This window comes from Lissotriton helveticus, chromosome 10 (assembly GCF_964261635.1).
Source record: "Lissotriton helveticus chromosome 10, aLisHel1.1, whole genome shotgun sequence".
Lineage (NCBI taxonomy): Eukaryota > Metazoa > Chordata > Amphibia > Caudata > Salamandridae > Lissotriton > Lissotriton helveticus.
This window is the reverse complement of record NC_136071.1, coordinates 361795126-361822153: the sequence shown is the minus strand read 5'-3', so window position 1 is coordinate 361822153 and position 27028 is coordinate 361795126. Positions and strand designations below refer to the sequence as shown.

The following is a 27028-nucleotide window of genomic DNA, read 5'->3' as shown; positions in this document are numbered from 1 at the left end:
GTCCAGAATTTCGTTTCTTATGTTTCTTCAGGATAATCTGAAGTGCATTGGCACTGCTCCCAGTCTTATACTAATTTTGGGGGCTGGATTACCTGCTAGGTCCCCCCCTATGGGTGGGACCCAGGAAGGGGGTGGATACACCCCTTTCCTTTGATCCAGGCCGCCCTGGCACGAGGGCTGGAGTGCCCCAGAACCGGTTTGGCCGGATTATGCAAGGGGCAGCCTTGTGCGCCCCAGGCAGTGTCTGGTTTCTTTCAGACCTCCCTGCTACAATCCACTATCTCCTGTCTGGAGGGTGGTAACACCCCCCTGCGACAGGAAACCCTTTGTCCGGGCCCCATTTGGCTGAGTTTCGGTCAGCTTCAGGGGGTCAGACTCTTGTCTGTGGCAGAGGCATCCATTTTGTGGATCTAAGGTCCTTTTAGAAATTAACCGCATTAAAGTAAAGTAACATGTCTTACCCCTCTAGAGGGGTGGAATGCTATCCCCGTCGCCAGAACTGGCGAGGGGATAGTATTCCAAATCGTATGACACCTTACACGACATGTTTTGATAAAGCCAAACCAGAGTTGCTATATAACCGCGAGGATTATAATGCACTTAAGAGTATATGGTATGGCATTATCCTGAAACAGCTTAGGGAGTTGTTCCCGACAGCTGCAGACAGGCTCAGCTCATGCTAGAGCTCCATCTCACAATAAACCACGCACTCTGCCTCCAGGATTGATGAGGCCTTCCATAGGAGTGGCTCACAGGTTTATATGTGTCCAGATATAGGTTTAGATATAGGTATACTATATCTAAGTAAGGGGTGATTACACCACCTTACCCCAGCTGAGTGCTCAGCCAGTTGTGTCAATTTAAGAACCAGCCAGGGGTGGCAAAAGATATGCTGCAGCCCCTGGTAGGCCTTGGTGGCCCCTATGCCCTGGGCACCTATAGTGCATTATACAGGGGCTGACAAGGAGTCCATTTCCAATTGTGGTATGTACCTAGGGTACATGGAATCCATTTTACAGAGAGAGCAGATGGCCTGGGGCCCTGATTAGCAGGGAACCAGGTCAACTAAGTCAAAAAACCAGCTAAACACAGGCAAAAAATCTGGGGTAACCATAGTCAGGTAGCCACCTTCCTACACAACCCCCCCCCCCCAAACGAAAGGAGATAAGGCTATCCTTGGCCAGGTAAGCCTATATTGCCTGAGTGGCCATATAAGGAAGTACCTGCACTAGCATGGGTACCCCCTGTCTCATGGTCCACTAAGCAGTCCCTCACCCTTGGGTTATCAGAGGGTCTCCACCATAGGGAATCACTACCTTGGGTGTGTTTATGTAAAGTTAAAGGCTGGTTTAGATATGGAGTATTGAAGTGAGGCTCCACTAATTTAGGGCTCAGCTTCCTCCAATTATCTTCCACCATGGGTGCCTTTCTTTCTTTAACTGAGTTGCACTGTGCTCTCAGGGTCAACCTCTGGCTACCTAAAGCTGGAGGCTGGGTCCCTCTGTTTGGCTTGCTGGAGGGACAGTTCAGGTTTGGGCCCTTTGGGTCCCAGGTTTGGCTGTGCCCAACAGAATCCATCTGTGGGAGGTCCCTAACTGTTTTTAAGGGGGCTCCCTCAGGAGTTTTTAAAGTTTTCACCTCACTAGGGCTACTAGTTTTGGTGCCCCTAATCTGTTGATGGGGGTGCTTTATTTGACAGGGGGCCCTCTGGGTCTCACTGTCCTTCTTGTCCTCTGCAGCCCTGGGCTGACTAAGGCAAGGTAGAGAGGGGCAGGTTACCTGCTCCAGACTGGGTCCCACCTGAGAAGGGTCCACTGACATCAGAGGCTCTGTCAGGCTAGGCCTAACCACCTCTGGGGCAGTTCCTTCTTCAGGGGTAAGATCAGTTCCCTGAGGAGGCTGATCCTTTCCTAAAGTCTGGTGAGGGGGAGATTTCTCGTCCTCCTCTGTGCTCTCGGTTTGTGTGGAGTTATCCATCATTTCAGGCTTCACAACACACATATCAGTTTGAGTTTGGGCTGTGGCCATCACAGCCCCACCAACCTTTTCAGGAGGAGACTCAGTTTGGGTTTCTGCTGTTATCATAACAGCTTTGCTATTCTGTTCAGGAAGAGCTTTTGCTAACGATGGGGCAGAGAGTTTCTCAGCCCTACCAACCTTTTCAGGAAGGACATCTTGAATTGGGGCTGTAGCCATTACAGCCCCACTAACCTTTCCATTGGAATTTACCATTCTAGAATGGGTTTCCTGTTCAACCTCAGCCCAGGCTGAGATTTCCAAATCATTACCAAGTAGACAGTCCACAGGCAAGTTTGATGACACTGCCACTCTCTTTGGGCCAATGACACCTCCCCAGCTGAGACTTACTACTGCCATGGGATGATTTGTTTTGATGCCATCAATGTTTGTCACCTGGTATGTGGCACCAGGTAAAAGTTGCTTAAAGGGGACTATACCATCAGCCACCATGGTGATGCTAGCCACTGTGTCTCTAAAAGCTTCAACTTTCAAACCATTGATGATGGGCTCTTGTCTATACTTGCTCAAGGTATTTGGGCAATCAGAGAAGTTGGCAAACCCCATGCCAGTCTCATAAACAAGATCATTGGGTGATGGGGACCTGGATAGGCCAGGGTCCACCTGAGCTCCAAAAGTAAACCCACCCAGATTCCTGGGTGTGCTCCCACTTCCTGGGGGATTACTGCTGACAGTAACAGGAGGTGTTGGAGCTGGCTTTGGAGGTATGTTTTCTTTATTGCCATTCTTGGGACAACAGTTGTCTGTTTTGTAATGCCCAACCTGTTTACAGACATGACAATAAGGCTTTTTCTCTGTTGAAGAAGTGTCTTGGGACCCACCCCCATTCTTGGAGTTTTGGGGCCCTGGGGAAGTCTTGTCTTTATTTTTATCCCCACCCTTATCTTGAGGCTTGGTAGACTCCTTCTTCTGGTTACTGTCCTGATTCTTAGGCCTAATCCTGGTTCTGACCCACTTGTCTGCCTTCTTTCCCAATTCTTGGGGAGAGGTCAGATCAGAGTCCACCAGGTGCTGGTGTAAGAGCTGGTTCTGACAATTACTTAGGATCTGCTCCCTCATAATCAAATTATACAATCCTGTAAAGTCATGTACTTTGCTGCCATGTAGCCAACCCTCCAGAGCCTTAGTTGCACAATCAACAAAATCAGTCCAGTCCTGAGTCTGTGTCTTCTGGGTGTCTCTGAACTTCAACCTGTACTGTTCAGTGGTTAAGCCAAACCCATCTATTAGGACACTCTTCAGGACTTTGTAATTGTTTGCATCCTCATGTCTGACAGTGAGGAGCTTATCTCTCCCTTTCTCTGAAAAGGAGTACCATAAGATTGCTGCCCACTGTTCCTCAGGAACCTGCTGTACCATGCAGGCTCTCTCAAGAGCAGTTATCCACTTGTGGATATCATCCCCTTCCTTGTAGGGGGGCACAATCTTTGTCAGGTTTCTACTATCATAGGACCTGGGTTTCTCTTTAGGAATATTGCTGCCACCAGTGGCATCTAAGCCACACAATTTCTGCTCTCTTGCCAAGGCAAGTCTAGCTTGAGCCAAGGTTACCTCCTCCCTCTCTATTTGGAGTTTGACAGCCCTCATTCTGGCCCTATGCTCTAGCTTTTGAGAGGCAGTCATACCTCTCTGAGATTCTCTTGAGGCACTAGAAATATGAGAGTCCCCTGAGGGAGATCTCACTCTTCTGTTGCCTGGGAGAATGATATGGTGAGATCTGGGGAGGTGCTGGCCCTCTCCATTTCCCAGTAGGTCTAAGTTAGCCTGGTTAAGCCTGGCAACTAGGACCTGGCTACCCCTCTGATCCTGTTTTTCTGGTTCCTCTACATCTGAGTCCTCCTCCTCCTCCTCTTCCTCTTCTTCCTCTGGAGGGGCATCAGTTACAGGGGGGTTCACTCCTTCTCCTGACTTTAAGGGAACTGCATTTGCCTTCTCTAAGTCATCCTGTTCTAGAATGGCTATCAGGATAGGACTGGTGGGACTTCTGCCCCTTTTTAACCCTCTTGAGATGCACAAGGCAATCAAGTCCTTTCGGGTTAACTTGTCATAGCTGGAAATTGCCTTGGTAAGGTCAACTGTCACAGGAGCAGACCCTGAGGCTTTTCCTGTGTCAGACATGACTCTAGTGTGGTGTAAGTGATGCACCTACCTACACTAAGTGTTTCCCTACTGTACCTTGCTAGTGAGTTGTAGTCAGGGTGTGCTAATCCCTTTAATCTACAACTACTAAGTTCAGTAGAACTTAAGTATGCTAAGCTTTTGATTTATATGTACCTAGAGGTACTTGATGTGATCTTTCAATTTGATAAAAGATTGCAATGGTAAAACAACAGCAAGCTCAAATCCGCACCGCTGCTCACCAATGTGAGAAGTTGGCCTGATAGGTGATGTTTCCAATTCTGGAACCACCTATTATCAGACCAAACAATCCCTTATGGTGTCAGGTTGTAAGTCAACCTTGTTAGACAAGCTATCCTAGGGGTAGCATGGACTAAGCAGCCTAAAGGCTTAACTTAAGAGGTCGTGTTAAGCGAGCTGTTTTACCACATACAATCCTGTAATATCAAATGAAAGGACACCACACAAGTATATATTATAAAAATATATGTATTTATTACTAAAAACAATCCCCAGTATTCTTTATGAATAAAGGGGCACAAGTGTTAAATCAAAAGCACAGTTTAAACATACAAAGTTGCACAATTTTGGATGAGGCCGGGGGGCCACTCAAACCATATACTAAACAAGTGGTATAAGAGATACCAATCGAACAGTGGTTAGGCCTAGGGCCTAGGGAATCGCTGGGAGCAGTCGGGACAAGCAATGCTGAAGTCGGGAGAGGCCCACGGGATTCGGGAGCAGTGCGGAAAGCGCACGCATGCACCAATGTTAACCAATGGTGCGTAAAAGTTGTAAAGTTAAAGTTTAAGGACACTTCCGCTGAACCTAGAGGAACAAAACTTAAGACACAGACCCTAGAGATGTGTACCAGTGTGGGAACACCGGCGGAGCAAAGTTACCTCACCCACAGGAAGTGGGTGCACAGGGTCGAAGTTGAGTCGGGTTTCGTCACGCAGGCTCTTGGTGCTTGAAGCTGAAAGGGCTGCAGGCGGGGTGAAAGAGAAGTGTCCGGTGGAGTCCAAGGGTGGACTCGAGTCGAAAAGTACCTGAAAGCAGAGGGGACAGAGTCTGGGTCACTCAGCAGTGACCAGGGTGGAACCAGGACGGAACCAGGCAATGTCGGGCGCAATCAGGTCGCTGTTGAGGAGCTTCTCTCCGCTGTCACGTTGGCTCTGGGGCATCTACGACGTCCAGGAGCAGGTCACGATCTGTCCCACATAGGCTCTCGCCGTCGTCGCTGTCGGCTTCACGATTGGAGCAAACAACACTTGGCAAAAGCAATCCACGCGAAACCGGGAGATTGCTTCTCACTCGAACCAGGAGGGTCAGAGTGGGGGCTCCTTTTCAGAGGAGCTGGTGCAGATCTGGAGCAACCAGATTCGCAGGTCGATTTTCAAGTTTCGTCGGCACAGGGGCCACTAGCCGGCTGGCAAGTGACCGGGCCAATGCGTTGAGCCAAAAGGAGCAGAAGGGCCCCACGCAGCACTCGTCGAGTGTGGAGGGCTGAACTTCGGTGCAAGTGTGGCTCAGGGTTGGGGCTTCTCAAACCCCGGTGTACAGCTTCGAGGGTCACTCGTGGGCTGCACGGTCAGCGTCTCGTGGTCAATTCAAGATGGCGTGCCCCACGCTTCCGGTCGCCTCCACGGGTCTCAGCTCTGCAGGGACTGTGGATCGGGCTGTTGGAAAGCAGGCAAGCTTGATCTCGTCGATCTCTGTTGCTTGAGTTCCGGCGGGAACTGCAACAAAGCAGACGTCGATGGCTGGATGGTGCCTGTTTCCACAGGGTGGTCACTCCTTGACCACAAGGGAGATTCTTCGGGCTTCTACGTCGAGTAGGATGTCGAAGGGTCCAGAATTTCGTTTCTTATGTTTCTTCAGGATAATCTGAAGTGCATTGGCACTGCTCCCAGTCTTATACTAATTTTGGGGGCTGGATTACCTGCTAGGTCCCCCCCTATGGGTGGGACCCAGGAAGGGGGTGGATACACCCCTTTCCTTTGATCCAGGCCGCCCTGGCACGAGGGCTGGAGTGCCCCAGAACCGGTTTGGCCGGATTATGCAAGGGGCAGCCTTGTGCGCCCCAGGCAGTGTCTGGTTTCTTTCAGACCTCCCTGCTACAATCCACTATCTCCTGTCTGGAGGGTGGTAACACCCCCCTGCGACAGGAAACCCTTTGTCCGGGCCCCATTTGGCTGAGTTTCGGTCAGCTTCAGGGGGTCAGACTCTTGTCTGTGGCAGAGGCATCCATTTTGTGGATCTAAGGTCCTTTTAGAAATTAACCGCATTAAAGTAAAGTAACATGTCTTACCCCTCTAGAGGGGTGGAATGCTATCCCCGTTGCCAGAACTGGCGAGGCGATAGTATTCCAAATCGTATGACACCTTACACGACATGTTTTGATAAAGCCAAACCAGAGTTGCTATATAACCTCGAGGATTATAATGCACTTAAGAGTATATGGTATGGCATTATCCTGAAACAGCTTAGGGAGTTGTTCCCGACAGCTGCAGACAGGCTCAGCTCATGCTAGAGCTCCATCTCACATTAAACCACGCACTCTGTGAGGAAGATGTGTGAGGAAGAAGCACGGCGTAGACGACTTTGGGGAAGCACATCAAACAGTGAGGAAGATGAGTGAGGAAGAAGCACGGCGTAGACAATGACTTTGGGGAAGCACATCAAACAGTGAGTGAGTGAGAAGCACAGCATAGACAATGAGTGAAGAAGAAGCACATTAAACAGTGAGTGAGATGAATGAGGGAGAAGCACGGCGTAGACGACGACTTTGGGGAAGCACATCAAACAGTGAGTGAGATGAGTGAGGGAGAAGCATGGCTTAGACAATGACTTTGGGGAAGCACATCAAACAGTGAGTAAGATGAGTGAGGAAGAAGCACGGCGTAGACGATGACTTTGGGGAAGCACATCAAACAGTGAGTAAGATGAGTGAGGAAGAAGCACGGCGTAGACGATGACTTTGGGGAAGCACATCAAACAGTGAGTGAGATGAGTGAGGGAGAAGCATGGCGTAGACGATGACTTTGGGTGAAGCCCATTAAACAGTCAGGAAGATGAGTGAGGAAGAAGCACGGCGTAGACGATGACTTTGGGGAAGCACATCAAACAGTGAGTGAGATGAGTGAGGGAAAAGCATGGCGTAGACAATGACTTTGGGGAAGCACATCAAACAGTGAGGGAGGGAGAAGCACGGCATAGACAATGAGTGAAGAAGAAGCACATCAGTGAGTGAGATGACTGCGAAAGAAGCATGGCGTAGACGATGACTTTGGGGAAGCACATCAAACAGTGAGTAAGATAAGTGAGGAAGAAGCACGGCGTAAATGATGACTTTGGGGAAGCACTTCAAACAGTGAGTGAGATGAGTGACGGAGAAGCATGGCATAGACAAAGACTTTGGGGAAGCACATCAAACAGTGAGTAAGATTAGAGAGGGAGAAGCAGGGTGTAGGCGATGACTTTGGGGAAGCACATCAAACAGTGAGTGAGATGAGTGAGGGAGAAGCATGGCGTAGACAATGACTTTGGGGGAGCACATCTAACAGTGATTGAGGGAGAAGCAAAGCATAGACAATGGGTGAAGAAGAAGCACATCAAACAGTGAGTGAGATGAATGAGGGAGAAGAACGGCGTAGACGACGACTTTGGGGAAGCACATCAAACAGCTAGTGAGGGAGAAGCACGGCATAGACAATGAGTGAAGAAGAAGCACATCAAACAGTGAGTGAGATGAATGAGGGAGAAGCACATTGTAGGCAACAAGAGTGAGAAGGAAGCACAGCAAACACTGAGTGGGAGGAGTGATGGAAAAGTACAGCACAGATAATGAGTTGAAAAGAAGTACAGTGCAGTGATAGAGGGGGGGAGAACCAGAGGTTGAAGTAGGCAGGATCTACTGGGAACAACATACCCAGGCTGCTTGTGAAAGGTTTCTTTGTAGGATTTAGCCAGGGCTGATGCAGCTTTCAGGACACATCCAATTCTTAAGCTGATGTGCACAGGACTGCGCTGGAGATGAGGCCTTAATGGCAGCCCCCTAAATAATACTTTGCAGTTTATCCACAAATTGAAATGCATAAAACGTATGGAAACAGTCTTAAAGTAGTTGAACGGATAGGCATTCTATTATGTTATGAAAGCTCAGTTGGTTAATGCAATCACTGCAGATGTCTGTGTGTGTAACCACTAACAAAACTGATATCTGATTGGTGCACTAGGGAACACTGACATGAATATTTATAGTGCCGGGCGGGCACATCCTGCAACTGAAAACACTGTGAATATGCAAGACATTATTTAAAAATTGTATTACACACAATATAGGGTAGGCTGCCTCAAGATGTTCAAAAAGAATTGGGCACTGATTTACTAACAGTTTTCACTGGATGTGCATCTCAAAAGAGATGCGAACCCAGCGCAAAGTGTTGTGGTGGGCCTAACTTTCTGACGCAAATCATTATTTGTATTGGAAAGTAGCCCTAAAAAAACGCAACAAGGCACTATTTTGCTCTACTGTGGGTAAGGAGACATACCATGGGGGTACATGGGAAAACCCATGTAACCACCCATGGGTTTTGCAACAAATCCCTATCTACTGACATTGGTAACCAGGAATTTGGGTAAAAAACGTACGGCTCCTGAAGGCAGGTATAACGGTGGAGCAACATTTTTCCATCTTTTTTGCACTGTACGCTCACACAAAGTGGAAAAAGTATTACCCATAGTTTTTGTACTGGAAGGGTCCCCTTACAGTACAAAACTTATGATTGACATCAGGCACACATCCTTGCACTACAGTGCAAGCATGTGTGTGTTTGAGACGAAAGGCAGCCTAAAGTGTGCCAGCATAGGGAGAAAGAAAGGCACCGCCATATCGAAGGGGATATGGTGGTGTTCTGCTCTCTTCCTTTCACATAATGCAGTGTAGCAACTTTGGATTCTGCACCGCGTGAAAAGTTATTCATTCTGTCCCTTAGTGTTTGACATAATGCAATTGTGCTAAAAACATATATATAATAGTAATACGCTGTACCTAGTATAAAACCTTTTTTATGTTTCCATTAGGACATACTCCAGAACTCAGTTGCTAATACCCTTACATTCAGCAGCAGCCGGCACAGGTAAGCGCGGTGGGGCGGTGAGACGGGGCGGGGGCAGGTTGGGGTGAGAGGGGAGGGGGAGGAAGTGCACGGGGAACATCCTTTACGACGCGGATGTTACCCCGAGCTACCATTACGACGCGTCTCTTACAACGCAATTCGTAACCACGACTTGCGCTGGAGGGCGCTCAAGGACAAAGAATAGTTAATTTACTATTCCAACACCTTCCCTACTATCCACGGGGACTGGTATTGGAATAGTAAATTAAACTTTTCCTAAGTCCGCACCCTACAGCGCAAGTCGTGGTAACAACTTGCGTTGTAAAACAAGCGGTGTAACGGTACGCGTGGTAATTGCCCGCGTCGTACCGTCATACATCCAAGTCCACAGATAACGGAATAGGTATAATTAAATAAATAAATACCTATTCCGTCCTTCGACTCCGCCCACCGCACTTACCTGTGCCAGCCGCCTCTGCTTCCATTACCCCTCACAAAGAATACATTTTTGTCACCATGAGACCTCAAATAACCTCATCAATTAAAGCCACTTAAGGGCTCGCAAGAAGCCTTAGGTTTGCCTAATAATTGATTGCACACATTAAGATTTCTTTCGGGTAGCAGGAGCACAGGTGATGAGACTGGTTTCATCTTTCCCTCTCTTCCTCTCCCTTGGCTGCAAAAAATAGGAGACCCATTCCCTCCCTTTTCAGCCAGAGGCACCCGAAGGCTGGCATTATCCTTTATGTTATATTTTTGCTACAAGTACCAAAACTGTTATTTCAAACTTTGAAAAGATTGGTCATGTCGTTCCCGATAGATCTGGTGCACTTCAGCCACTCAGGCGAACCAAAAGCCGTTTACAAGTAGCGCAGACTTTTTTTAGGTCTCGCCTGTCAATGCGCATGCGCATTGAGCAGAGCGAGACTATGGGGGCTTAAACAAAGCTTACCTACACTGGCGATTCACTGGCGATTTGATGAAGTGCATGTGCACTTTTAACTCAATGCGCAAGCTCAATTAGTTAAAATGCGCGTGCACAGCATCAAATCGTCAGCTTAGTGCCGCCAGCAGCTCTTTCCGCTCCGCCCCCTGCTGCATCAAAGGCTTGGCGCTCTGCCTCAGCCCAGCCATTCTCCTCCCCTAATTACCCCCTGCTGCATCAAAGGCTTTTTCACGGCCGGCCGGACGTGCTTTCAGTGTCTCCTTTTCTTTTTTTTTTTTTATCCGATGTTGATAATAACGATATCTGCTTGCTTTGCTTTATAACACTAATTTTATTTTAGCTCATCGCAGTGTGTTCACACTTCTATCGATGTTTCACAAAGTGTGATTTTGCAACTAAATGTAATTTTTGCACCTCTATTTGCTGGGGATGTCATACGAATACACATTTTTCACAACTCATTCATCATCAAACTCAATTTTCTCTCTATGCAGAGTGATTTTACACCTATAAGAAATGCCACACACTTGGTTACTTTGCTGCATTAGAGACTGTTCACCTAAGTTAGATTTTTGATTTTTGCTCCTACATGTGTTTTTGGAACGAAAAGTGATTCATGTTGATTTTGCACTAGGGATTGGACTAAATCTGACATGCCACACTAAGGAAAGGATTTCATGCAATGCAATTCACTGTCCACATGCGCTTAATTAAACATATGCTTGCTATCATAGTTTTGCCGTTTCTAAGTTCTATCAATCACAGGCTTTATAACCGCATCCACCACCACATCCACCGCCACATCCACCACCACCACATCCACCACCACCACATCCACCACCACCACATCCACCACCACCACATCCACATCCACCACCACATCCACCACCACATCCACCACCACATCCACCACCACATCCACCACCACCACATCCACCACCACTACATCCACCACCACTACATCCACCACCACCACATCCACCACCACATCCACTGCCACATCCACCACCACCACATCCACCGCCACATCCACCACCACCACATCCACCACCACTACATCCACCACCGCATCCACCACCACTACATCCACCACCGCATCCACCACCACTACATCCACCACCGCATCCACCACCACCACATCCACCGCATCCACCATCACATCCACCATGACATCCACCGCCACATCCACCGCATCCACCATGACATCCACCATGACATCCACCATGACATCCACCACCACATCCACCACCACCACATCCACCGCATCCACCATCACATCCACCATGACATCCACCGCCACATCCACCGCATCCACCATGACATCCACCATGACATCCACCATGACATCCACCATCACATCCACCGCCACATCCACCACCATCGCATCCACCACCACATCCACCATGACATCCACCGCCACATCCACCGCATCCACCATGACATCCACCATGACATCCACCATGACATCCACCATCACATCCACCGCCACATCCACCACCATCGCATCCACCACCACATCCACCACCATCGCATCCACCACCATCGCATTCACCACCACATCCACCACCACATCCACCACATCCACCACCACCACCACATCCACCACCACCACATCCACCACCACCACATCCACCACCACTACATCCACCGCCACATCCACCGCCACATCCACCACCACCACATCCACCGCCACATCCACCACCACCACATCCACCACCACTACATCCACCACCGCATCCACCACCACTACATCCACCACCGCATCCACCACCACTACATCCACCACCGCATCCACCACCACCACATCCACCGCATCCACCATCACATCCACCATGACATCCACCGCCACATCCACCGCATCCACCATCACATCCACCATGACATCCACCGCATCCACCATCACATCCACCATCACATCCACCGCCACATCCACCACCATCGCATCCACCACCACATCCACCACCATCGCATCCACCACCACATCCACCACCATCGCATCCACCACCATCGCATTCACCACCACATCCACCACCACATCCACCACCACCACCACCACATCCACCACCACTACATCCACCACCACTACATCCACCACCACTACATCCACCACCACCACATCCACCACCACATCCACCGCCACATCCACCGCCACCACATCCACCGCCACATCCACCACCACCACATCCACCACCACTACATCCACCACCGCATCCACCACCACTACATCCACCACCGCATCCACCACCACTACATCCACCACTGCATCCACCACCACTACATCCACCACCGCATCCACCCCCACCACATCCACCATCACATCCACCATCACATCCACCATCACATCCACCATGACATCCACCGCCACATCCACCGCCACATCCACCATCACATCCACCATCACATCCACCATCACATCCACCATCACATCCACCATCACATCCACCGCCACATCCACCACCATCGCATCCACCACCACATCCACCACCATCGCATCCACCACCATCGCATTCACCACCACATCCACCACCACATCCACCACCACCACATCCACCACCACCACATCCACCACCACTACATCCACCACCACTACATCCACCACCACCACATCCACCACCACATCCACCGCCACATCCACCACCACCACATCCACCGCCACATCCACCACCACCACATCCACCACCACTACATCCACCACCGCATCCACCACCACTACATCCACCACCGCATCCACCACCACTACATCCACCACCGCATCCACCACCACCACATCCACCGCATCCACCATCACATCCACCATGACATCCACCGCCACATCCACCATCACATCCACCATGACATCCACATCCACCATCACATCCACCATGACATCCACCGCCACATCCACCGCCACATCCACTGCATCCACCATCACATCCACCATGACATCCACCGCATCCACCATAACATCCACCATCACATCCACCGCCACATCCACCAACATCGCATCCACCACCACATCCACCACCATCGCATCCACCACCATCGCATTCACCACCACATCTACCACCACATCCACCTGACAAAGGTATTAATTTTGCTATTTTCAAAACCAACACATAAATTAAAAAAAAAACTTTCCTAATGCGAGACCTATTGCATTTTCAATGCTTGTTTTCATTACTTCTCATGCCTCATGGTGTCACACTCTCTGCCTAATCAACCCACTTGCAAGGTAAGAAATAGGCCCCCCTGGAACTGTGCGGACTGGAATTCCAGTGCAGAATTCCGTTCTGCAGAAATATAAGTGGCCCAGTTGTCCTGCATCCAAATTACTGGGTTTGGGAACAAGGATCCCAATTTTACCAACTGGAAAATCCAGCAGGTAAAGGCTACATTGCAGCCTAGACTACTTCCATATACCCTGCCCAAGCCTCAGATAATGTGCTGGGGGAGCACTACAAACAAAATATTGGCTGGTAAGTTCGGGTCTCCACAGTAATTCCCCATTCCACGCCGTTTTATTTGTAATTGTACAGTACTGGTGCGGTGTTACCACATAGTACTGGTAATTACTAGTTCCGAGTTTGCACAAAGCCTTGGCGAAATTGAAATTACACTGGTGTAATTTGTGTAATTTCGGGAATTTCACATTAGATTGTTACACGAAAATTATGCTACTTGGCATATTTGCACACCATTCGCAGCATAAAAGTTACCACAAACGCACAATCACAGGAAATATTTACTGCAAGCACACAGGAACAACGGGAAAAGCACATGAGCAGTGTTTGTTCACTGTGCTTTTATTTAAATGCATCCTCGCGCCAAATATTGACACAAGGTTGTATTTCACGGTAAAACATAGAATGAAAATATGGATTTGCATTTCATATAATCACAAACAATTTGACAGAATTTTGGCAAAATGGCATGGAATTTTGCGAAAGCAAATTACATGAATTTCGCAGACCTCTAAAGTGCACCCCTTCAGGACTGGGCAGCTTGTAATCGGGGCCTTGCTAGGCTACTTAAGGGTGCCTCTGTATAGATTAACAGGGATGAAAGGCCCAGTAATCACATGCTACCACATCTCCAGATACAAAGCAGGGGTACTTCATCATACTTTAACAAGACAGAGAAGGCAAGATTAATTCTGCATACAATAGAGTAAGGGAGTGATACTGTATTTATTGTATTGTCATTTGTATAGCACTTTTCTAACCCTTGAGAAGCCAAAGTGCAGATAGGGCACAAAGGTTGGTTTATTTCATTGTACTAATGCTAGAAGCCCATTCACGCCATCAGGCACTATTTAAAAGAAAAATGAACTAAAAGATATAGATAGCTGAGGTTTTACCAGAGGTTGTGTTGCTGGCTGGTAGTATCCTGGAGGAAGGCGGCCCACTAGTTACTCCATAGGGTGGTGGCGTCAGGCATTGCTCATCCAGACCATCTGCACAGTCTGCCACTCCATCACACACCTGCTCCCTGCCGATGCAAACACCATCGGTGCAGGGCACCTGCCCTGGGGCACACAGATGCAAACCTACACAAGAGAACAATCAACCCAGACATAAGTCTAGTGCCAAACACATATAGGCAACTCTGTACACGTGCAACATAGCACTATACATGTTTCAGTATGACATTAAATCAAGTTACAATTTCATTTTTATTGAAATTTGTTGTAGACATTCATTGTTGAAATTATTTGGCAACATTTGTTGTTAATATTCACTTCTAGTTTTAAATCCACAATTATTTTTCTCTATCAGGATATCTCACATTCCTAATGAGTTACAAATTCTCTATGAACACTTGAAAATAGAAACATTAATCGAGATTAACATTAGGCTGCTGATTTCTTGCAAAACAACACATTTAGTAAATACAGTAATTTCAAAGGCACAGTGTTTTAACTAAGTACGGCTGAGTTTGACTATATGGACGGGGTGTTGAACATTTTAGATGATGAAATGAGTTAAACACTTTTTTGGCGTTTTGTAAAGAGTGCTTTTGTTAGGAGAATGTATGAACGTGCACTCCATGCCATGTTTTGTAAAGTATGCTATCATTTATTAGTCTGAACTACATATAGCTAGAAATAACCCCATAGGGCCTTCATCGTGTAAAATGCTAAAGTTGTCATGTGCTGATTCTGCACCGTGTATTGTCGATACTTGGGATATCGGTAATTCCAGGGTGCCAGAATAGGGGGTGTTTATTACTTATCCCTCTAGCCCCTCTATGGTATTGGGAAGTCATGCTGAAATTATTGTTACTCCACCACGATCCATATGCCAGTCTATAATTTTGAGCATTTTGCTGGGTCACTGCCATTTCGGGTGAAAATTAATATATCCTCCTAATTCAGTATGAAGAGCCCACATGAACTATGGGCCTGTTGCACAGTCATCCTGTGCCCAGGTCACCCCCATTTTTTTCTGACTGGTACTGGTGGTAACTGACTGTGAGAAGTTGGCCTGATAGGTGATGTTTCCAATTCTGGAACCACCGGTTATCAGACCAAACAATCCCTTATGGTGTCTGGTTGTAAGTCAACCTTGTTAGACAAGCTATCCTAGGGGTAGCATGGACTAAGCAGCCTAAAGGCTTAACTTAAGAGGTCGTGTTAAGCGAGCTGTTTTACCACATACAATCCTGTAATATCAAATGAAAGGACACCACACAAGTATATATTATAAAAATATATGTATTTATTACTAAAAACAATCCCCAGTATTCTTTATGAATAAAGGGGCACAAGCGTTAAATCAAAAGCACAGTTTAAACATACAAAGTTGCACAATTATGGATGAGGGCGGGGGGCCACTCAAACCATATACTAAACAAGTGGTATAAGAGATACCAATCGAACAGTGGTTAGGCCTAGGGCCTAGGGAATCGCTGGGAGCAGTCGGGACAAGCAATGCTGAAGTCGGGAGAGGCCCACGGGATTCGGGAGCAGTGCGGAAAGCGCACGCATGCACCAATGTTAACCAATGGTGCGTAAAAGTTGTAAAGTTAAAGTTTAAGGACACTTCCGCTGAACCTAGAGGAACAAAACTTAAGACACAGACCCTAGAGATGTGTACCAGTGTGGGAACACCGGCGGAGCAAAGTTACCTCACCCACAGGAAGCGGGTGCACAGGGTCGAAGTTGAGTCGGGTTTCGTCACGCAGGCTCTTGGTGCTTGAAGCTGAAAGGGCTGCAGGCGGGGTGAAAGAGAAGTGTCCGGTGGAGTCCAAGGGTGGACTTGAGTCGAAAAGTACCTGAAAGCAGAGGGGAAAGAGTCTGGGTCACTCAGCAGGGTGGAACCAGGACGGAACCAGGCAATGTCGGGCGCAATCAGGTGGTCGTCGAGGAGCTTCTCTCCGCTGTCACGTGGGCTCTGGGGCATCTGCGACATCCAGGAGCGGGTCACGATCTGTCCCACGAGGGCTCTCACCGTCGGCGCAGTCGGCTTCAAGTTTGGAGCAAACAACACTTGGCAAGAGCAATCCACGCGGAACCGGGAGATTGCTTCTCACTCGAACTAGGAGGGTCAGAGTGGGGGCTCCTTTTCAGGGGAGCTGGTGCAGATCTGGAGCAACCAGATTTGCAGGTCGAATTTCAAAGTTCGTCGGCACAGGGGCCACTAGCCGGCTGGCAAGTGACCGGGCCAACGCATTGAGCCAAAAGAAGCAGAAGGGCCCCACGCAGCACTCGTCCAGTGTGGAGGGCTGAACTTCGGTGCAAGTGTGGCTCAGGGTTGGGGCTTCTCAAACCCCGGTGTACAGCTTCGAGGGTCACTCGTGGGCTGCACGGTCAGCGTCTCGTGGTCTTTCCAAGATGGCGTGCCCCACGCTTCCGGTCGCCTCCACGGGTCTCAGCTCTGCAGGGACTGTGGATCGGGCTGTAGGAAGGAAGGCAAGCTTGATCTCGTCGATCTCTGTCGCTCGAGTTCCGGCGGGAACTGCAACAAAGCAGACGTCGAAGGCTGGATGGTGCCTGTTTGCACAGGGTGGTCACTCCTTGACCACAAGGGAGATTCTTCAGTCTTCTACGTTGAGTAGGATGTCGAAGGGTCCAGAGTTTCGTTTCTTATGTTTCATCAGGATAATCTGAAGTGCATTGGCACTGCTCCCAGTCTTATACTAATTTTGGGGGCTGGATTACCTGCTAGGTCCCCTCCTATGGGTGGGACCCAGGAAGTGGGTGGATACACCCCCTTCCTTTGATCCAGGCCGCCCTGGCACGAGGGCTGGAGTGCCCCAGAACCGGTTTGGCCGGATTATGCAAGGGGCAGCCTTGTGCGCCCCAAGCAGTGTCTGGTTTCTTTCAAACCTCCCTGCTACAATCCACTATCTCCTGTCTGGAGGGTGGTAACACCCCCCTGCGACAGGAAACCCTTTGTCCAAGCCCCATTTGGCTGAGTTTCGGTCAGCTTCAGGGGGTCAGACTCTTGTCTGTGGCAGAGGCATCCATTTTGTGGATCTAAGGTCCTTTTAGAAATTAACCGCATTTAAGTAAAGTAACATGTCTTACCCCTCTAGAGGGGTGGAATGCTATCCCCGTCGCCAGGACTGGCGAGGGGATAGTATTCCAAATCGTATGACACCTTACACGACATGTTTTGATAAAGCCAAACCAGAGTTGCTATATAACCGCGAGGATTATAAGGCACTTAAGAGTATATGGTATGGCATTATCCTGCAACAGCTTAGGGAGTTGTTCCCGACAGCTGCAGACAGGCTCAGCTCATGCTAGAGCTCCATCTCACATTAAACCACGCACTCTGCCCCCAGGATTGATGAGGCCTTCCATAGGAGTGGCTCACAGGTTTATATGTGTCCAGATATAGGTTTAGATATAGGTATACTATATCTAAGTAAGGGGTGATTACACCACCTTACCCCAGCTGAGTGATCAGCCAGTTGTGTCAATTTAAGAACCAGCCAGGGGTGGCAAAAGATATGCTGCAGCCCCTGGTAGGCCTTGGTGGCTCCTATGCCCTGGGCACCTATAGTGCATTATACAGGGGCTGACAAGGAGTCCATTTCCAATTGTGGTATGTACCTAGGGTACATGGAATCCATTTTACAGAGAGAGCAGATGGCCTGGGGCCCTGATTAGCAGGGAACCAGGTCAGCTAAGTCAAAAAACCAGCTAAACACAGGCAAAAAAATCTGGGGTAACCATAGTCAGGTAGCCACCTTCCTACACAACCCCCCCCCCCCCCAAACGAAAGGAGATAAGGCTATCCTTGGCCAGGTAAGCCTATATTGCCTGAGTGGCCATATAAGGAAGTATCTGCACTAGCATGGGTACCCCCTGTCTCATGGTCCACTAAGCAGTCCCTCACCCTTGGGTTATCAGAGGGTCTCCACCATAGGGAATCACTACCTTGGGTGTGTTTATGCAAAGTTAAAGGCTGGTTTGGATATGGAGTATTGAAGTGAGGCTCCACTAATTTAGGGCTCAGCTTCCTCCAATTATCTTCCACCATGGGTGCCTTTCTTTCTTTAACTGAGTTGCACTGTGCTCTCAGGGTCAACCTCTGGCTACCTAAAGCTGGAGGCTGGGTCCCTCTGTTTGGCTTGCTGGAGGGACAGTTCAGGTTTGGGCCCTTTGGGTCCCAGGTTTGGCTGTGCCCAACAGAATCCATCTGTGGGAGGTCCCTAACTGTTTTTAAGGGGGCTCCCTCAGGAGTTTTTAAAGTTTTCACCTCACTAGGGCTACTAGTTTTGGTGCCCCTAATCTGTTGATGGGGGTGCTTTATTTGACAGGGGGCCCTCTGGGTCTCACTATCCTTCTTGTCCTCTGCAGCCCTGGGCTGAGTAAGGCAAGGTAGAGAGGGGCAGGTTACCTGCTCCAGACTGGGTCCCACCTGAGAAGGGTCCACTGACATCAGAGGCTCTGTCGGGCTAGGCCTAACCACCTCTGGGGCAGTTCCTTCATCAGGGGTAAGATCAGTTCCCTGAGGAGGCTGATCCTTTCCTAATGTCTGGTGAGGGGGAGATTTCTCGTCCTCCTCTGTGCTCTCAGTTTGTGTGGAGTTATCCATCATTTCAGGCTTCACAACACACATATCAGTTTGAGTTTGGGCTGTGGCCATCACAGCCCCACCAACCTTTTCAGGAGGAGACTCAGTTTGGGTTTCTGCTGTTATCATAACAGCTTTGCTATTCTGTTCAGGAAGAGCTTTTGCTAAAGATGGGGCAGAGAGTTGCTCAACCCTACCAACCTTTTCAGGAAGGACATCTTGAATTGGGGCTGTAGCCATTACAGCCCCACTAACCTTTCCATTGGAATTTACCATTCTAGAATGGGTTTCCTGTTCAACCTCAGCCCAGGCTGAGATTTCCAAATCATTACCAAGTAGACAGTCCACAGGCAAGTTTGATGACACTGCCACTCTCTTTGGGCCAATGACACCTCCCCAGCTGAGACTTACTACTGCAATGGGATGATTTGTTTTGATGCCATCAATGTTTGTCACCTGGTATGTGGCACCAGGTAAAAGTTGCTTAGAGGGGACTATACCATCAGCCACCATGGTGATGCTAGCCCCTGTGTCTCTAAAAGCTTCAACTTTCAAACCATTGATGATGGGCTCTTGTCTATACTTGCTCAAGGTATTTGGGCAATCAGAGAAGTTGGCAAACCCCATGCCAGTCTCATAAACAAGATCATTGGGTGATGGGGACCTGGATAGGCCAGGGTCCACCTGAGCTCCAAAAGTAAACCCACCCAGATTCATGGGTGTGCTCCCACTTCCTGGGGGATTACTGCTGACAGTAACAGGAGGTGTTGGAGCTGGCTTTGGAGGTATATTTTCTTTATTGCCATTCTTGGGACAACAGTTGTCTGTTTTGTAATGCCCAACCTGTTTACAGACATGACAATAAGGCTTTTTCTCTGTTGAAGAAGTGTCTTGGGACCCACCCCCATTCTTGGAGTTTTGGGGCCCTGGGGAAGTCTTTTCTTTATTTTTATCCCCACCCTTATCTTGAGGCTTGGTAGACTCCTTCTTCTGGTTACTGTCCTGATTCTTAGGCCTAATCCTGGTTCTGACCCACTTGTCTGCCTTCTTTCCCAATTCTTGGGGAGAGGTCAGATCAGAGTCCACCAGGTGCTGGTATAAGAGCTGGTTCTGACAATTACTTAGGATCTGCTCCCTCATAATCAAATTATACAATCCTGTAAAGTCATGTACTTTGCTGCCATGTAGCCAACCCTCCAGAGCCTTAGTTGCACAATCAACAAAATCAGTCCAGTCCTGAGTCTGTGTCTTCTGGGTGTCTCTGAACTTCAACCTGTACTGTTCAGTGGTTAAGCCAAACCCATCTATTAGGACACTCTTCAGGACTTTGTAATTGTTTGCATCCTCATGTCTAACAGTGAGGAGCTTATCTCTCCCTTTCTCTGAAAAGGAGTAACATAAGATTGCTGCCCACTGTTCCTCAGGAACCTGCTGTACCATGCAGGCTCTCTCAAGAGCAGTTATCCACTTGTGGATGTCATCCCCTTCCTTGTAGGGGGGCACAATCTTTGTCAGGTTTCTACTATCATAGGACCTGGGTTTCTCTTTAGGAATATTGCTGCCACCAGTGGCATCTAAGTCACACAATTTTTGCTCTCTTGCCAAGGCAAGTCTAGCTTGAGCCAAGGCTACCTCCTCCCTCTCTATTTGGAGTTTGACAGCCCTCATTCTGGCCCTATGCTCTAGCTTTTGAGAAGCAGTCATGCCTCTCTGAGATTCTCTTGAGGCACTAGAAATATGAGAGTCCCCTGAGGGAGATCTCACTCTTCTGTTGCCTGGGAGAATGACATGGTAGGATCTTGGGAGGTGCTGGCCCTCTCCATTTCCCAGTAGGTCTAAGTTGGCCTGGTTAAGCCTGGCAACTAGGACCTGGCTACCCCTCTGATCCTGATTCTCTGGGTCCTCTACATCTGAGTCCTCCTCCTCCTCTTCCTCCTCTTCTTCTTCTTCCTCTGGAGGGGTATCAGTTACAGGGGGGTTCACTCCTTCTCCTGACTTTAAGGGAACTGCATTCGCCTTCTCTAAGTCATCCTGTTCTAGAATGGCTATCAGGATAGGACTGGTAGGACTTCTGCCCCTTTTTAACCCTCTTGAGATGCACAAGGCAATCAAGTCCTTTCGGGTTAATTTGTCATAGCTGGAAGTTGCCTCTGTAAGGTCAACTGTCACAGGAGCAGACCCTGAGGCTTTTCCTGTGTCAGACATGACTCTAGTGTGGTGTAAGTGATGCACCTACCTACACTAAGTGTTTCCCTACTGTACCTTGCTAGTGAGTTGTAGTCAGGGTGTGCTGATCCCTTTAATCTACAACTACTAAGTTCAGTAGAACTTAAGTATGCTAAGCTTTTGATTTTATATGTACCTAGAGGTACTTGATGTGATCTTTCAATTTGATAAAAGATTGCAATGGTAAAACAACAGCAAGCTCAAATCCGCACCGCTGCACACCAATGTGAGAAGTTGGCCTGATAGGTGATGTTTCCAATTCTGGAACCACCGGTTATCAGACCAAACAATCCCTTATGGTGTCTGGTTGTAAGTGAACCTTGTTAGACAAGCTATCCTAGGGGTAGCATGGACTAAGCAGCCTAAAGGCTTAACTTAAGAGGTCGTGTTAAGCGAGCTGTTTTACCACATACAATCCTGTAATATCAAATGAAAGGACACCACACAAGTATATATTATAAAAATATATGTATTTATTACTAAAAACAATCCCCAGTATTCTTTATGAATAAAGGGGCACAAGCGTTAAATCAAAAGCACAGTTTAAACATACAAAGTTGCACAATTATGGATGAGGGCGGGGGGCCACTCAAACCATATACTAAACAAGTGGTATAAGAGATACCAATCGAACAGTGGTTAGGCCTAGGGCCTAGGGAATCGCTGGGAGCAGTCGGGACAAGCAATGCTGAAGTCGGGAGAGGCCCACGGGATTCGGGAGCAGTGCGGAAAGTGCACGCATGCACCAATGTTAACCAATGGTGCGTAAAAGTTGTAAAGTTAAAGTTTAAGGACACTTCCGCTGAACCTAGAGGAACAAAACTTAAGACACAGACCCTAGAGATGTGTACCAGTGTGGGAACACCGGCGGAGCAAAGTTACCTCACCCACAGGAAGCGGGTGCACAGGGTCGAAGTTGAGTCGGGTTTCGTCACGCAGGCTCTTGGTGCTTGAAGCTGAAAGGGCTGCAGGCGGGGTGAAAGAGAAGTGTCCGGTGGAGTCCAAGGGTGGACTCGAGTCGAAAAGTACCTGAAAGCAGAGGGGACAGAGTCTGGGTCACTCAGCAGTGACCAGGGTGGAACCAGGACGGAACCAGGCAATGTCGGGCGCAATTAGGTGGTCGTCGAGGAGCTTCTCTCCGCTGTCACGTGGGCTCTGGGGCATCTGCGACGTCCAGGAGCGGGTCACGATCTGTCCCACGAGGGCTCTCACCGTCGGCGCAGTCGGCTTCAAGTTTGGAGCAAACAACACTTGGCAAGAGCAATCCACGCGGAACCGGGAGATTGCTTCTCACTCGAACCAGGAGGGTCAGAGTGGGGGCTCCTTTTCAGGGGAGCTGGTGCAGATCTGGAGCAACCAGATTTGCAGGTCGAATTTCAAAGTTCGTCGGCACAGGGGCCACTAGCCGGCTGGCAAGTGACCGGGCCAACGCGTTGAGCCAAAAGAAGCAGAAGGGCCCCACGCAGCACTCGTCGAGTGTGGAGGGCTGAACTTCGGTGCAAGTGTGGCTCAGGGTTGGGGCTTCTCAAACCCCGGTGTACAGCTTCGAGGGTCACTCGTGGGCTGCACGGTCAGCGTCTCGTGGTCTTTCCAAGATGGCGTGCCCCATGCTTCCGGTCGCCTCCACGGGTCTCAGCTCTGCAGGGACTGTGGATCGGGCTGTAGGAAGGCAGGCAAGCTTGATCTCGTCGATCTCTGTCGCTCGAGTTCCGGCGGGAACTGCAACAAAGCAGACGTCGAAGGCTGGATGGTGCCTGTTTGCACAGGGTGGTCACTCCTTGACCACAAGGGAGATTCTTCAGTCTTCTACGTTGAGTAGGATGGCGAAGGGTCCAGAGTTTCGTTTCTTATGTTTCATCAGGATAATCTGAAGTGCATTGGCACTGCTCCCAGTCTTATACTAATTTTGGGGGCTGGATTACCTGCTAGGTCCCCTCCTATGGGTGGGACCCAGGAAGTGGGTGGATACACCCCCTTCCTTTGATCCAGGCCGCCCTGGCACGAGGGCTGGAGTGCCCCAGAACCGGTTTGGCCGGATTATGCAAGGGGCAGCCTTGTGCGCCCCAAGCAGTGTCTGGTTTCTTTCAAACCTCCCTGCTACAATCCACTATCTCCTGTCTGGAGGGTGGTAACACCCCCCTGCGACAGGAAACCCTTTGTCCAAGCCCCATTTGGCTGAGTTTCGGTCAGCTTCAGGGGGTCAGACTCTTGTCTGTGGCAGAGGCATCCATTTTGTGGATCTAAGGTCCTTTTAGAAATTAACCGCATTTAAGTAAAGTAACATGTCTTACCCCTCTAGAGGGGTGGAATGCTATCCCCGTCGCCAGGACTGGCGAGGGGATAGTATTCCAAATCGTATGACACCTTACACGACATGTTTTGATAAAGCCAAACCAGAGTTGCTATATAACCGCGAGGATTATAAGGCACTTAAGAGTATATGGTATGGCATTATCCTGCAACAGCTTAGGGAGTTGTTCCCGACAGCTGCAGACAGGCTCAGCTCATGCTAGAGCTCCATCTCACATTAAACCACGCACTCTGCCCCCAGGATTGATGAGGCCTTCCATAGGAGTGGCTCACAGGTTTATATGTGTCCAGATATAGGTTTAGATATAGGTATACTATATCTAAGTAAGGGGTGATTACACCACCTTACCCCAGCTGAGTGATCAGCCAGTTGTGTCAATTTAAGAACCAGCCAGGGGTGGCAAAAGATATGCTGCAGCCCCTGGTAGGCCTTGGTGGCTCCTATGCCCTGGGCACCTATAGTGCATTATACAGGGGCTGACAAGGAGTCCATTTCCAATTGTGGTATGTACCTAGGGTACATGGAATCCATTTTACAGAGAGAGCAGATGGCCTGGGGCCCTGATTAGCAGGGAACCAGGTCAGCTAAGTCAAAAAACCAGCTAAACACAGGCAAACAAATCTGGGGTAACCATAGTCAGGTAGCCACCTTCCTACACTGACCCTGACTGTCCCCTGCCTAACCAGGCCCAGTGCTATGTTGAACGCACAGTGAAAATACACGCTTACATGAGGGTACACTACATCTTAGAGTACACTTATAAATGGCATGACCCACCCTATATGTCCCTAGTACAAACAGGGCAGGGGGATTAAAACTACCTATAAGTCCTCAGTATATAATAGGGCATGGCAGTTTAGGTGCCAGCAGCACTTTTTGCACTTGCATGTGTGCACTGCTGAGAGCCTGAGGTCATTTCAAAAGCAGCCCTGTGTTGTAACACTGCTTTTAAATGTAAATTGTGCCCAACCTTGGCGTTGGTGGAGGGGGCACTTATAAAGTAATGGACTACACTATTTTGGAATATTAGGTACCGCCATGATCTCCCCAAAGTGCCCCAGGGGTGGGGGGTCATGTACTTATATGCAGGGCCCTTATAAAAGACGTTTTATATGCCCAGGGATAGATAAATTGCACATTTCACTTCCCCCACTGTAGAAAAGTTCTTCCCAAAATCGACTTGTGTTCTAGGAGCGCTGTGTAAGGAGATGATTTCACTCTGGCCTCTTGCTTCTTTGTTTCCCTGCCTTTTAAATATGTCTATTTGCTCAGTGCAGGATTTAAGAGCATCAAGAATGTTTCATAGGTCAGACGAATTATTGTTATCTTTAAAATGACAACAAAATGACAAAAATCTAATGTAGGGAACCGAAGATATGACTTTTTAAACATTTAGCACTCTTTAGCATATAAAAACCTGTAGCGCCACATTGTGACATCTAGTCATGCTTGAAAAAGTCAACGTTTCAGGCCGACCGCGATGGAGCCATGCTCAAATACCCCTCGTGGTAGGTCTCGGTCAAGATTTTACCTTTGGACATAGAAACTTTTCTGGAGCTTTTTTTCCCGGGGTCCATCGATGCTCTTCATCAGGTCAGGTTCGGTGAGGGTTCACCAGCTTGCTGTCCAGAGAGCTCCTGTTGAAACTCTGGAAGTCAGACCTCTGGAGCTTTTCAGCGGGAAGAACCAGCAGGGCAGGGCAGGTCATAGTTGAAGGTTGCTGGCTTGGCTCTCGAAATTGAGTCCGTCTCATCATGGAGATTTTTTCCAAAGTTGCTCCAAACTTCTCCAAACTTTTGGAACTTCTTCCTGAAGTTCCTCTTGGGGGCCCAGAGTGTACAAAACTCTATCCAAGGGTCTGGAATCTACAAGACGGTCCTTGAAAGTTTGTATTTCAGTTCCCCCAATCTACTTGGGCAAAACTCCTACAAGTCCACTGGTCGCACTCCAGGCTGGGGATTCATGGTGGTGGTGGTGGGATGGTCAGGTGAGCTCTGTTAATCTGAAGCTTGCTGGGAGTCCATCTTTATTCCTCTTGAAGCAAGGTACATCCAAAGGTCTGTAGTTCCAAATAATGCAGCAGGCGCAGTCAGTCATAATGCAAGGCCTGATGGTGTAAATCAAGTTTCCAGCTTGGTAAGCTTTCTTCTTCTCACAGTTGCAAGCAGCAGATCTGCAAGGATCAGCACTTCTCACATATATATTTAATGTTCTTTGGGGTCAAGCAAGCAGGAGAGCGCTCCTGTCCAATGAGGTGCAAGGCAACACCCCAGAGCATGACCACTTCCTCCAAAGAGTGGTGTAACCTTCTACCAAAAAGCACTATTATTGCAAAATTTATTATGGCTGAACTTGCAGCAGAGGAGCAAGAACTAGTTAAACCAACCTCCTGTATGACTCATTTCCATAGCTCCCCTCTCACTACATCTACAAATTTATGCCTTACGCTTGCCTTCTGGCTGGGTCAGGGGAGCTGCTGGGTAATTGGGCCTAGAATTCCATGCCTGTCCTTTCCACCTTTAAAGGTCCCTGGTTTACAACTCCCTCCCCCTGCACTGGCATTCATGTGTAGCAGAGCTCCTTCCAAAAGATAGCCTCTGCCTGGGTGAGCCACAATTCTCTTCATCAAAGCAGCCGTGCTAATCCTCTTAACTCTGACCAATCAGGGCAGACCATAGGAAGACTGAACTTTGGCTTTCAGACAGAAAAGTCTTATAACGTCTTTTCTGTCTATTTTAGGATAAATTTAAAAATAGCATATTGTTGGATTTATCAATACCATTCACCTAAGTCCTTGAAAGGATATTTTGCATAAATTCCTAGCGAAAGTTATGCATTAATACGCTATTCCCATGCTAACCTAAGTGGCTAAGGATCTACAATGGGTGAGAAGGAAATATGCAATTTCTCCAACATTAGCGCCTATAAAACATATTTTATAAGGATCCTGCTTATAGTTACAGGACCCCCCCACCCTGGGGCACCTAGTGCAAACCTTAGGGGTCCTGAATATGCAAAATAGTTTAAAATGTTTAAAAACTCATATCTTCGGTTCCTTACATTAGATTTGTGTCATTTTGTTGTCATTTTGAAGATAACAATAATGCATATGACCTATGAAACATTATTGATGCTCTTATATCCTGCACTGAGCAAATAGACATATTTAAAAGGCAGAAAAACAAAAAGAAGCAAGATGACAGAGTGAAATCATGGGTTGTAAATGACTTTGGGATTAATCCCCTAGGAAAGTATTCATATAGGA

At 48.4% G+C, this 27028-nt stretch overlaps 1 protein-coding gene across 1 annotated transcript in view; it reads right to left on the bottom strand.

The window, feature by feature from the left end:
• LOC144784018 (SCO-spondin-like) overlaps positions 1-27028 on the bottom strand; it is a 1726865-nt gene that overhangs the window by 1429874 nt on the left and 269963 nt on the right. Inside the window, exon 29 of the mRNA XM_078662721.1 lies at positions 14577-14746. Coding sequence (XP_078518847.1) covers positions 14577-14746 — 170 coding nt within the window. The remainder of the gene's footprint in view (positions 1-14576; positions 14747-27028) is intronic.